Below are 12,367 nucleotides of genomic sequence, written 5' to 3'. Positions count from 1 at the left end.
AGTTTCAAGATAATTGGAATGGCTTCAGTTCTGAGGGTGGTCCATTTTACATGTGAACAACTTCTGTGCGTCTATAGAAATCTTTGTTTCCTGCTGGGGCATTGGCTACGCTAAGAAGAATCAAGAAGAGTTGTCGTTTCGGCGTTTGTCACCTTCTAAATACGTGGGGACTGAAAATGGATGTCGAAATATTAAATATGAGGGCTCAGGAGAGAAAGAAAACTGATTGGTGGAGAGTGTTTCTGTACGCTTCTGAGTTGTAAGCCATCTCTTCACAATTTCAAATCTGATACCCAGCCCAAGCTGCAAAAGGCTTAGGTGAGCCTAAATTCGACTATTGGGCGGTATAGAAATGCAATAAATTAAAGTATTTTGGGCAATTCTGTCAGTAGCAATAATACTGGCAGTTCAAAGATCTTTCCTAAGCAGCAGGTCGCCGTCATAATAGAATGCATGTTCATTCAGTTCTAATACCAGTAATTGTTTGAAGATGTATATAGCAAACTAAAGTACTAGGTGGCATTTTACAGATAAAGACAGGTTTCGGGTCTTCCCACTTTATGTATATATTTTTGCTAACTTAATGATTCCAGAGAGCAGTTGTTTTTTAAAATATTTATTTCAAATATTACATGGGCAGCTGTGGCACATAGAACATTGATGAAAGGCACAGTTAACATGACCCAGTTAGGTTTTCAAATATAGCAGCAAGATTAACAAAGTCAAAAATCTAGCTCTAAAAGGAAGTTTAACAGCAGCTACTGTAAATGGAAACATGGAGTGTCCGAGAAAAAGGCTGGTTGTAGAACCAAAGTTGCAGATCATACAAGAGCAAGAACAAACACACCTATAAAGCAGACAGGCTGAAGGGAATGGGGCATCTCTCTAAATTAAGCCATTTATTAATGATGATCAAGATATTCAATTACTAAAATTTATTTATTTTTCTTAAGAAAAAGAAAACAGACCTGTGAGCCATTCTTACTCTATTTAGCCATTATTAAGGCTTATAACATTCAAAATGGCATGTTCAAACCTTGGCAAATATCATAATTCAAGTAAAGCACACACTTGTTTAAACCTTTCAGGAAGCGAGAGATACAATCTGTGAGGCTGATTGTGTTGTAGTGTAGTTCTAAAGAAGGGACGTACCTGGCCCACAAGAAAATCATGATGTCATAGTTGCTCTTTGCAGGGTGGGTGGGAGGGAGGGAAGGAAGGAAGAAAAGCAGGTGGTTCCGGAGCCCCTACTTTTTATTGGGGACCTTTTAGCACCAAAGATGATCCAAACACCCTTTCATTAATAAACATTTGAAACTGCTTTGTTTAATCACTTTCAGAAAAACCTTGATCCTTTCGTTTTAAGATTCATGCTCAATAGTGTCAATAATGAACAGTTCAACAACATTTGCAGTAAGAGTTAACCACTCAAAGCACTCAACTGTGAGGGTACACCTTAACACATAATTTGAATAATGTACCATCACTGGAAGAGATCATTTTCACTTTTCTATTTAAATTGTTTTATACCATGAAATCAAGCCTCGCGCCTGCGAACAGAATCTAGTTTTCTAGTAGCCCTACAAGCACTATCCAATCAGTACCGCTGCGTTCAAGTTCTGCTCACTTTATTTGTGAAGGTTGTCTACATATCTGCTGAAAAGCAGTAATTTTATTCAGGTATTTATTCTTAGAATCAATTGTGAAAATAAAATATAAATAAAAGCTTTTATACATCTCACTCTTTTTATAAAGCTTAGGCCTTTCCTGATCTATTACTACAACATAAAACCCAACATGTGTAATGTTATCCTTAATAGTTTCTAGCATATCCTCAGATATTCATAGAAAGCATTCAGCGTAATTTTCCAAAACCACAATGTTGCTACAACAAGCAGCAAGGGCTAGTGCATAGGCTCCTTTCTTTACTGGGGCAAGGGCCAATACGGAAGTTTAGAGTAAGACTTAAATTTTATGTTGTTACACTGGTTGGCACATCCAGCTGTCCTTACACAACTGTCCAATAGGAGCATAGAGTCATAGAATAGTAGAGTTGGAAGGGGGCTATAAGGCCATCGAGTCCATTTGGGGTTTGATGTTGTTACCTGATGTAAGATTGCGCCAGAGTTTGATCTAGTGCTGCTGGGGCAGGTTGCCTACCCCTTAAAAAAAAACCTGGCAATATAGACAATTGTTAGCCATTTCTTTGCTGCAGGACATTTTCCTTATTTCCAATTAGCAATACAAAAAGCTTTGAGTTGGACCTACAATCTGCCTTCCATGGACAGAAGGGCTCCACCCATGAAAGCTAACTCCACTTGATTTGGGGGGATTCCCTCTCCCCTCATGGTTCACCATTCAACAAGGTTCCCTCCAAGCCTCTGTGTACTATTTTCAGGGGGTTGGAGGGGCTGCCAGGGGAGGAGGACAGAGTAGGGAAGTCTACTTCTGCCTACAACTGGATCCAACCTTTTCGTGGTTGTTCTGCCACTGTGCCCACACTGCATCTGTGTGTTTGTGACATGAGGTGGGTTATAAGTTGGAATTTATTTCCATAAGGGGGTGTTGTAAGTTGCCAAAAATTTATGCTAGGACTCAGTGTAGAGAGACATGCTGAAATCCTAAATACACTTATTAGGGAATAAACCTCACTAAATATGGTGGAATGTCTGAGTAAACATGCAGAGGATTGCACTGGAAGAAGTAAGTTTTGATTTCTGTATAACCCTTTGATTAATTAGCAAACAAAACCAGGCGCAGTAGTAAACAAGCCACTTTTCCCAAAGAGCATGAACTCAAAAAGGGGACTGATCTGTTGGTCTCTAGAGTTTGGTAAGAGAACAGCTCAATAAACTCAATAATACTTTATCGCTAAAGGTTAGACCAGCCTTTAATTCATAGCACCAAATGTTGATGAATTTCCATAAAACCTATTGGAATAAAGTGTTGGGAACAGCAATGTCAAGCTTACAGTCAGGAACTCAAAGCCCAGTGATTTGCTGCGTTAGCAGGACAGATGCACCAATTGATTGTGTAGTTGTGCAGCTTGTTAAGAGCAAAGGAAAGATATGTTCATTTTCACGTACTGTGTTTGAATAATTAGTCCACATGGAACACAAATACAAAGTGGCTATTTTGAACATTTTCCAACCAGGTCTCAGAATTTTTCTTATCCAACTCTAACTTTGAATAAATACGTGTCATTCCCAGTGCTCATGAAAAATTGATCCTAAGTGTGCAACTATCCAACTTCTTAGCTGGTTTGTGAATACTAAAATTCAATTCGATACATGTTTGGTGTCGTAGACAGCTTACAGCTTTTCTAATGACAATTATAATACTTAGTATATATATAGCAGTCTGGAGGTCAAAAACTGTCTTGCATTATCTCATAAATCTTTACAACAACCCTGTATTATTATCCCCATATCTTAGATGTAGGGCTAGGTCAGAAAAGATGGCTTGCCGAAAGTCCATCTGGGGATTTCATGGAAGAGGTGATATTTGAAGATCAGGCCTTTAGCCACTGTACTACACAAGTTCTTAAAAGCATATGCATGCTCCCAGCCAAAGAATTCCATAAATATAGGCTAGACCTAACTAAAGAAAAGCAGAAAAACCTCTCTATTGTGGAAATACCTTGAACCTATTTGAAATTTGATTAAAATTTGTTATGATATTGTGGTTACTATTTCTTCAGAAACAGTCAGGCTCACCACAGACTCAAAGAGAAAGCAAAGTAGGCCGACACCTAATTGCATCAATATAGTACAAAATATTATGACCCTTGAGAGAAGGCAAGACAAAACAACAATTTTTGGCAAAAGCCTATATCCAAGACACAGAAGTATCTAAGAATTAGCTCCTGACACAAACTACCACCATTTAAGTAAACTTCGTTTACCTGCATGACTCACGTATGTGCAGGTGAGGTAAAAAGCTTAGCTTCTCATTTCTTGGCTGGGGTTGGTTAAGAAAAAAATTAATTTTGTTACTATTATTAGTTTACTATTGCATGTTTACTGTGCTGCAAAGCACAAAGTGCTTGAATTGCCTCTCTTCAAGGCTACTAACCAAGCATCTCATTCTTCTTGAAGTACAAAAGACAACAAGCATTTGGATCACATGAGCTCTCCCGCTTCAGTCAGTTGGAGTGCAATGCTTTTAGCGGGAGCTGGGCCCTCTTAAGGAGGAAAAAAAATCACTTCAACATTTAAAGACTGACACAGTCACGTTTTAAAAAGCTCAGCTGAGGTTATTGTGTATCTATTTCTATTATTATTCCTAATAAAATGGTCAATGTAGTCATTCCAAAGGACTGAATGGAGTTCGTACAAAAGGGGAGGCAAAGCAAAGAAAAAAAGAAAGGAATCTTAGAATGCTTTTCTATCCAAATAAATAACTTGGGTGCATTTCTGAAGATTTTACAAAGGTTAAAAAGGAACCTGTTATCAAAATTTCCCTTTAATGGGAGATGAATCAAACAACTGCAGATTTCACACACCATACTGAAGTACAAAATTCCTCAACATGCTAAGATAACATGTTTTGGACTGCGAACATTATGGGTGATGTTCTTCAAAGTCCTTGCATGTCATGTGTATTACGCCTTTGAACAACATATCCTAGTCAAGACACAGCCATCGGGAAGTTCTGTGCAAGCCCTACTCAATGGGCTTTATGCAGGAGAACTTTTCAGTGGACTGTGTCCTTGGTATGGTACAAAAGTGCTTCATTTGCAAACTTAGTTTAACTGTTCTAACCATGGCAGTATATTACAAAATATGGTTACTTCATTATCAAAGCAAAATGTAGACTTAACTCAAGAAGTAAGTTAATTCATTAAAAAAACTGCATCGTTATTACCTGCATAAAAATATGTACTTTTCAAATCATTTAATAAATTAAATATCCCTAATGCTTTTGAATATATATCCCTGATAATCTATAAAAGAGGGTTTGCATTAGCAAAATAAATGGACCTCCAAAAAGTACCCCCTTCATAAAATGTATTTAACAATTATATATTTTTTTCATCTTCAAGGAATGTAAGAATATGTACAACTTTTACCTAGCATATCCCATCACTGCTGGATAGTTTAAAGAGATTACTTGATCCTTAGGCAGCAAAGTCACGTTCAAATGGATAAAATCGTGGATCTAGATAAATTATACCAGCAGAGTATCAGTTTCTAGATTGTAATAAACCCTTCTTGTTGCATTAATCTTCTCATCTACAGTAGATTCCACAGGAGGTAGAGTTTCAGTGAGAAATAAGAGTTGGAAATAAGGTGCATGCTCATTGTCTTCACTCTGAAGTTTGGAGGACTTCGTAGAAAAGCATTTAAAAGATGAAGATTTTTTTTCTTCCTCTTGACTGATTAATTGGGGAGCTTTTTAATATGAATCTGCAATAAAGAATTGAAAAGTGGCTAAGAAATATGCACTTGTTTATTAAGACGGCCAAACATCAGAGCAAAACATAGTTCCTTGTGTTTTTTTCTGTGTGGTTTAACCATATTTTCTGCAAGTTTTAACAGGTGCTTGGGCAGCACAGACCAAACACAGCTTCTGGATGTACAGTACATGTACTGTATTGTCTATTTTGACACCAAAAATGCCCTTTAAATGTTAGAAAGAAGAAACAATTGTAGAATCACAGGGGCACCTATGATGATGATAATGATGTATACGTTTGCTCTAGTGAGCTCTTAGCCACAACTTCCCAGTTAATCTAAACTTATTTTTCATACAGAACGATACAGTTGCAAAAGACATTCAATTGCTCTTAAATGTTTTCGAATTGCAGGTGGCAATGAATTGGATCCAATAACTCCATGGGCAGTTATCCTATTGTGCTCATGCCCAAGCTACTGACCTCTAATGCAGTAGGGAGTTAGCGCTTCTCAAAGCGATCCTAAGCAAGTGGAAATGCTGGTTTCTAGAATGGGGCAAGTCAGTGGAGCTTGCAGAAGGAAACTCCATTTCCGCTTCTTTCCAGGGTTGCTTTTAGAACTGCTAACTCCTCATTGTGCTAGTGTTCGGTCCAACTGGTGCAACAGAATTAGCGGGAGTGCAGCGGCCCCATTGGATACTGCCCCATGAACAGAACTCTGTTCACAGAAAGGATGCTCCTAGCGCCTTCCAACCGGAGAGAGGGAGGAAGCAGTTAGTGCTGATTTCCCTTACAGCCCCCTTCAAATCAGCATCCAAGGATTAAGGGCCCTATAGAATAGCACAGAAGGTGGTTCAGGGGGCAGAGGCAAGATCTAGGGTCCTTCTATGGATAGATGGGCAACTTCGGATCCAACCCAATATCCTAAGGTACGTAAGACAGCATTAGAAAGTGCTCTCAAAGAAGCATGCAAAAAGTCAATCTGCTGAGTTCTGCATATGATTCCAGCATTCATATGGCCTCAGTGTATGGCAACACAGATTGACTATGTGCATGCACACATGCCAGCATGGAGAGGTTCACCAGTGTGATGTAGTGTTGGACTGGGAGTCAGGAGATCTGGGTTCTAGTCTCCACTCAGCCATGGAAACCCACTGGGTGACTTTGGGCCAGTCACAGACTCTCAGCCCAACCTACCTCACAGGGTTGTTGGGAGGATAAAATGGAGAGGAGGATTATGTATGCTGCCTTGGGTTCCTTGGAGGAAAAAAGGCGGGATATAAATGTAATAATAATAATAATAATAATAATAATAATTAGACCCATAAGCATATCAAAAAAATGTTTCTGAAAAAAGGGGCTTAGAGTTGAAATACATGGAGGACCTGTGGTCTTGCTATACAAGGCATTTTTGTTTAATTCTTACCTCATTTAGAATTGCCCAGACAGACGAATTCTGAATTACCAGAAGCCGGATAGCTGCAATTGGATTTAGACTGGGATCAACTGCTCCTTCAGCTATACTGTTCTCAAATTTGCCTTCAAAAAGCAAAATACATTCTAAACAGGAACATGCTAAACAAACCAAAGCCATCAGACTTATAGACACCTCTCATGCAAATTACTCAACTTAGGGTGGGGCTCACACCTGCAGTAGCTCCACACTATTGGCTCTAAGAGAATGTAGAGATGAACAAACAATGCTTCAAAGGCTAGTAAGCCAGTAAAAATAACCAACCTAAATAAAATGACCTGGTTTCCACATAATATGAATCCACAGTTTATTTAATCCATTGGTTGTTGAATTTTGAGTTGCTGTGATGTGCAAAACCATCCATACTAACAAATCATGGTTTGTTAACAACAAACAACCCAGAAAGAAAACCCATGGTTTGCTGTTGGGTTGTGCATTCTGGGTTGTTTAAACCATGGGTTGTCATTATGTGCAAACCCTAAAATGTAGGTTGTTCATGTGTTGTTTTAGCAGGCTACAGAGGTGGCATGCGAGAGTGGTAAAAAAACCAGCTGCTCTACTTGCCAATACTATAGTGCCATAAAGGTATTTGGGATACAGGGAAGGGAGTGGGTGAAGAAAGGGAAAACAAGAGATGGAGAAAATAAACCATGGTTTGTTTGTCTGCCATATAAACCTTGGGTAGGGCAACAAACCATGGGTTAGCTTTATGTACAAATCTGGTCATTATTTTCAAAGTTATTATTCTTCCAGATATATTGTTTAGTTGTAATTAAAGAATAATTTAAGCACCTCCCTTTAAAAAATCACCCCTTATCTAGAACCTACGAGGGAAGGTTACATCAACGGGGATTGTTTAGCTTGGAAAAGAGGAGACTAAGGGGAGGCATGATAGAGGTGTACAAAATTATGCATGTTATGGAGAATGTGGACAGGGAGACATTTTTCTCCCTCTCTCAAAATACTAGAACCTGGGGTCATCCCATGAAACTGATTGGTGGGAGATCCAGGACAAATAAAAGGAAGTACTTCTTCACACAGCGCATAGTTAAATTAAGGAACTCAATACTACAAGATGTAGTGATAGCCATCAATCTGGATGGCTTTAAAAGGGGGTTGGATAAATTCTTGGAGGTGAAGGCTATCAATGGCTACTAGCCCTGATGGTTGTGTGCTCTATCCAGTATTCGAGGCAGTAAGCCTGTGTGCACCAGTTGCTGGGGAACATGGGTGGGAGGGTGCTGTTGCACCATGTCCTGCTTGTTCATCCCTGGCCGATGGCTGGTTGGCCACTGTGTGATCAGAGTGCTGGACTAGATGGACCCTTGGTCTGATCCAGCATGGCATTTCTTATGTTCTTAGAAGTTCTACTAAAATCAAATCACAGATCCTGAAGAAATTCAGGAATAGGTGCAATTATTATTTTAGCTGGGGGGGAAATGCTGTTCAAATAGTGTAAAATTCTCTGTTCAAACACTGTAAAATGTAACATGTTATTCCTTTTTACCCAAGTATTACCTATTCTGAAATACCCATCTTCCAACCGTTTCTCTTTGGTTTCTTTGCCTAAAACCAGCTCTTCAGTCTGAAAACCAAAATGTAACATATAAGCACTACTATATATAACAATGTAGTAAGACATGTTTTTACACCTATTTTACAAATCAAATGAATTTTATCTTTCCTTTCTTTTCTTCTGTCTGATAAGGAGCCTAGTATCATAAATAAGGGTCACATTTGGACATCACACTAGCCCACGACGAGTTAATAAGCTCCTCACAGTAGCTTGTTTTTTAAATAGCCCATGATCCTGGCCACACAAGCAGGCTAATAAGCTACTGTATGTAATCTGAGTCATCCCCCTCCCCATGTCCTGCTGCAGTCTTCCTGCCTGAGCAGTGGTGCTGATTCATCTCTGAAGCACTGGAAGTTTGCAGGATTGGGACAAAACTTCATACACCACCTCCCCCAGTCAGAAGGCACCCAATCCACCATCGAACCTCTGAGTGATAACTCACCAAGGAGGGAAAATCCAGAGTGCACCAAAAAGTGGGAAGTGGCTAGAAAACCATGGGGGTTTGCAGGATCAGGATGAAACTGCACACACAGCCTCTCCTAGTCAGGAGGCATCAGATCCACCATCAAACCCTACACATTTACTACACTCCATTGTTATCTATCCTCTACTTCAATTTACTGGATCTCAGTTCAGCATTTCTAAACCGCTTCCATTTAGCATGAAATTGCCATTATCTTGATATAGCATGAAATTGCAATTCTCCCCCTCCAAAGTATGTATGTATGTATGTAAGTATTTATTGTATTTCTATTCCACCCAATAGCCAAAGCCCTCTCAGCATCAGCTCCCAGTATCAGAGCAATTTCGGCATGTGGCTATATCATCGTGTAGATATAAGGACGAATAGATAAATTGTTGATATATCGACGTTTGGCTAGTTACAAGGAAGAGTTCTAGGATACCTTCCACTATTGTTTAGATGGAAAATGTGCTAGCAAGCAAAGCTGTTGGTGCAGAACTGACTACTCAGGTTTCCAGACAGAAGGCTATGCTCATTTTTGAGGATGCCTCATTCCCTTCACTATGGTTTTCTTTTCCACAGAGCAGGAAATAGAGAGGGGCAGGAGAACAATGATTCCAGGCTGATGTTCATGTAGACTGCTGGGACTCTATCCAAACCATCGGAAAATAAAGAGTAGAGTCCAGTGTGACTGCTGTAACCACTTGGTTTGGGAGAGGCATCGTCCGTGTTTTTTAGGTCCATGAGACCCTGTCGTATCGGAGCGGAAATCATCAGATACACTATGAAAACCCAGTGTCCTAATTCTGAAAGCAGTGAAAATCCTAGGTGCACCAAAAAAAGGGGAGATGCCCATAACACCTTGGGGGTTTGCAGGATCAGGATAAAACCTCATAGCCAGCCTCCTCTACTAAGGAGGCACCTGATGCATTATGAAGGTGCAGTGTTCAACAAGTCAACTGTAGTTGGCTTTTGGAGGTGGATCGAAGCACACTTTTTTTATTGTTTCAGCAAAAAGAAAATTGCATTCTCTTACATCATTAGAAGTGCCATGAATGAAAAACAATAATTTTTACTCTTACGGACATGCAAAGGAGGAAGAAAAAGACTTCTCTATATGCATACCTTAAAAGGCAATACTTCCACTGTTGTATTGACAAATACATCTCCTGGATGTTCTGGGTTGCCACTATGGAACAGGTATCTTTTCATGCAAAAGAATAGGGAGGGCCGGGGGGGGGGGGGGTAAGATCAGTCATGGCTAATAAGTACGGAAGCACACACAGGTCATCTCGAAGATATTCATACAGTACAATCCTAAACTTATTTACTGGTGGTAAGTAAGCCTCACCACGTTTAATTGTGCCAAAGACACTAAAAGACTTCCCAACAAAACATGAAAGACGGCTTTGTTCTTGTACAAACCAAAGGACTCAAATAAATGTCTTATCTTGCATTTTCGAAGATAAATTTATATCTTGGGAAGATAAAATGGGACCAGAACAGAAAAGCAGAATTAAAAGGAACAAGACCATTTGTCTAACATTTTAAGCTTCATTTGTCTAACATTTCATGGACTAGTACCATTCAGAGAAGGGTTTTTAATTAACAAATAGTGCACCATACAAACAAATGAAACAAATCTGCTTATACACTTCTGGATATATAATTATCATTGGCCTGGTTTAGATGATCAACTAAACCATGATTAGATTACTGTGAACAAACTGCAAGTCTTGGGTTTTTGAATTCCTTCTCCCCTTCATACCTGAAAGGTGGAAGCTTCTAGTTTTAACCAATATATAGTTGCCACTTATGTATGAACATGAGGAACTATCACTCATTCTAACTCTAGTTAGTTATCAAACCATGGTTTGAGTCTCGTTCATTTTGACTAACTTTGATTAGTAAAAACTAGAGTTCCCCAAGTTTGGGTGTAACATCGAAATGTGTTTTTTGTTCTAAAGTATTACCTGAGAAAAGGCAGGAGCATGAGAGTCCAAAGTTCACTGTGTAGTGGTTCATTTCCAGTCACCTAAATCAGCTGACTGACTGAACCAGGGTTTCTGGCTCCCAACTGTCTAACAATGGCTGCAACTAAAACATTTTCCTTAATTAGGTTGCTATAAAGGAACACTTGTGGGTAAATAAAGAATGGTGTGTGGGTGAAAAGACTTTGGAACTTGGTTCTGGTACTGATCACAAATTCTTGGGTGGAGGATATGCTCAGAGGCACACTGCTCCTTAACTGTTAGCATTAGCTGCCCACTAGAATCATTATTTCACACCTGGTTCTAGTAAAAAATGAAGTGGATCCTGCCATTGTTGCCATTTTTCTACTTTGAAACCATGACTGAGAATCAATATATTCATAGTTGGAGCCTGTGTGAATGAATTAATTTATGCTATTCAGGTTGCTTAAAGTTAAAAAAAAAGCCAATGACTTCCACACAGCAATACACACTATATTTAGTATGTACTGCTGCTATGCAATGAAAGGAACCAGTCAATTATACCACTAGGTGGTATCTCTGCTTATGAAAGTATTAATACAGTTGATAATTTCTAGAATACAGACTAGCTTTCAGATTAACATCCACAGAGAGACTCTGTGTAGCCACTTGGATTTTGTACTTAAATTCAAGATTTTATTAACTGAGTTTTTAGTAAACTAAATGCATAGATTAAAAAAAAAACCAGACCCAGAAATCATTAACTCATTTCAACTAGAATTTTAAAACAGATTAATGTAAAAGGCTATCTGACATAAGGAGTAGAAATAACTTTGCCAAACTCTCAGGATATATTCTGCCCTAGGATGGGTCATACCTGCATAGCACAGAACACTTTGGGGCCCCACCTCAAACATCCATGATGACATTTTGACTTATCATTGGAACTCCAAAGTTAACGTAATTATATTTTCATGTGTCTGGTCTGAGAGTCTTGGACCCTTCCTTCACAGAACCGTGTTGATGCCGCTCTGCTGCCAAACCCGGCTGTATCGCTGCAGCGGGGGTGGCAGTGAGTAATCCTAACTAGAGGAGGTAGTACAGGCTTTCCAACAGCCATTCAGCTCGCTGGGCCCTCCCCATGCCCCTTGCCTGTCTTTTGACAACCAATCGGAGGTTGCCCTCTGCCCAGGAATGCTCCTGGGGCGATGCCAGGGCAAGATCAGACAATGGAAAAGCTGTAGTGACCTCACTGCAGAGGGAAAAGTCAGAGAAGTCCAACTTTTCCAATGCTCAGGTTTTCAGGAAAAAAAACTCATGCCAATAAAAAATCACCCTAAAACACATCTAGGAGCTCATCAGACCGGAGTGGGGAAATCGCTGGAAATCACGTTTCCTTACTGGTTCTCTCTGGCTTTCAAAACAAGTACTTTTCACAGAGATGAGACCTCATGGCCTGTAGATTTCAATGGGGACACGGCCCTCTAGTAGGCAATTTATAGTGCAA

At 39.5% G+C, this 12,367-nt stretch overlaps 1 protein-coding gene across 2 annotated transcripts in view; it reads right to left on the bottom strand.

Moving 5' to 3' along the window:
- Nucleotides 1–641: 641 nt before the first annotated feature.
- Nucleotides 642–12,367, bottom strand: part of MGAT4A (alpha-1,3-mannosyl-glycoprotein 4-beta-N-acetylglucosaminyltransferase A) — a 72,205-nt gene continuing 60,479 nt past the window's right edge. Inside the window, exons 13-17 of one of the 2 annotated variants that reach the window (XM_063126283.1) lie at nt 10,034–10,112; nt 8,388–8,454; nt 6,822–6,934; nt 3,905–3,960; nt 642–1,152 (exon numbers count right to left, since the gene is read on the bottom strand). In XM_063126283.1, coding sequence (XP_062982353.1) covers nt 1,017–1,152; nt 3,905–3,960; nt 6,822–6,934; nt 8,388–8,454; nt 10,034–10,112 — 451 coding nt within the window. In that variant the 3' untranslated portion in view covers nt 642–1,016. Of the gene's footprint in view, nt 1,153–3,904; nt 3,961–4,871; nt 5,409–6,821; nt 6,935–8,387; nt 8,455–10,033; nt 10,113–12,367 lie in introns of those variants that run through there. The other variant, XM_063126284.1, reaches the window with a different exon arrangement.

The sequence above is a fragment of the Elgaria multicarinata genome, chromosome 5, assembly GCF_023053635.1.
Source record: "Elgaria multicarinata webbii isolate HBS135686 ecotype San Diego chromosome 5, rElgMul1.1.pri, whole genome shotgun sequence".
Classification (NCBI taxonomy): domain Eukaryota; kingdom Metazoa; phylum Chordata; class Lepidosauria; order Squamata; family Anguidae; genus Elgaria; species Elgaria multicarinata.
This window is presented reverse-complemented; position numbering and strand designations above follow the sequence as displayed.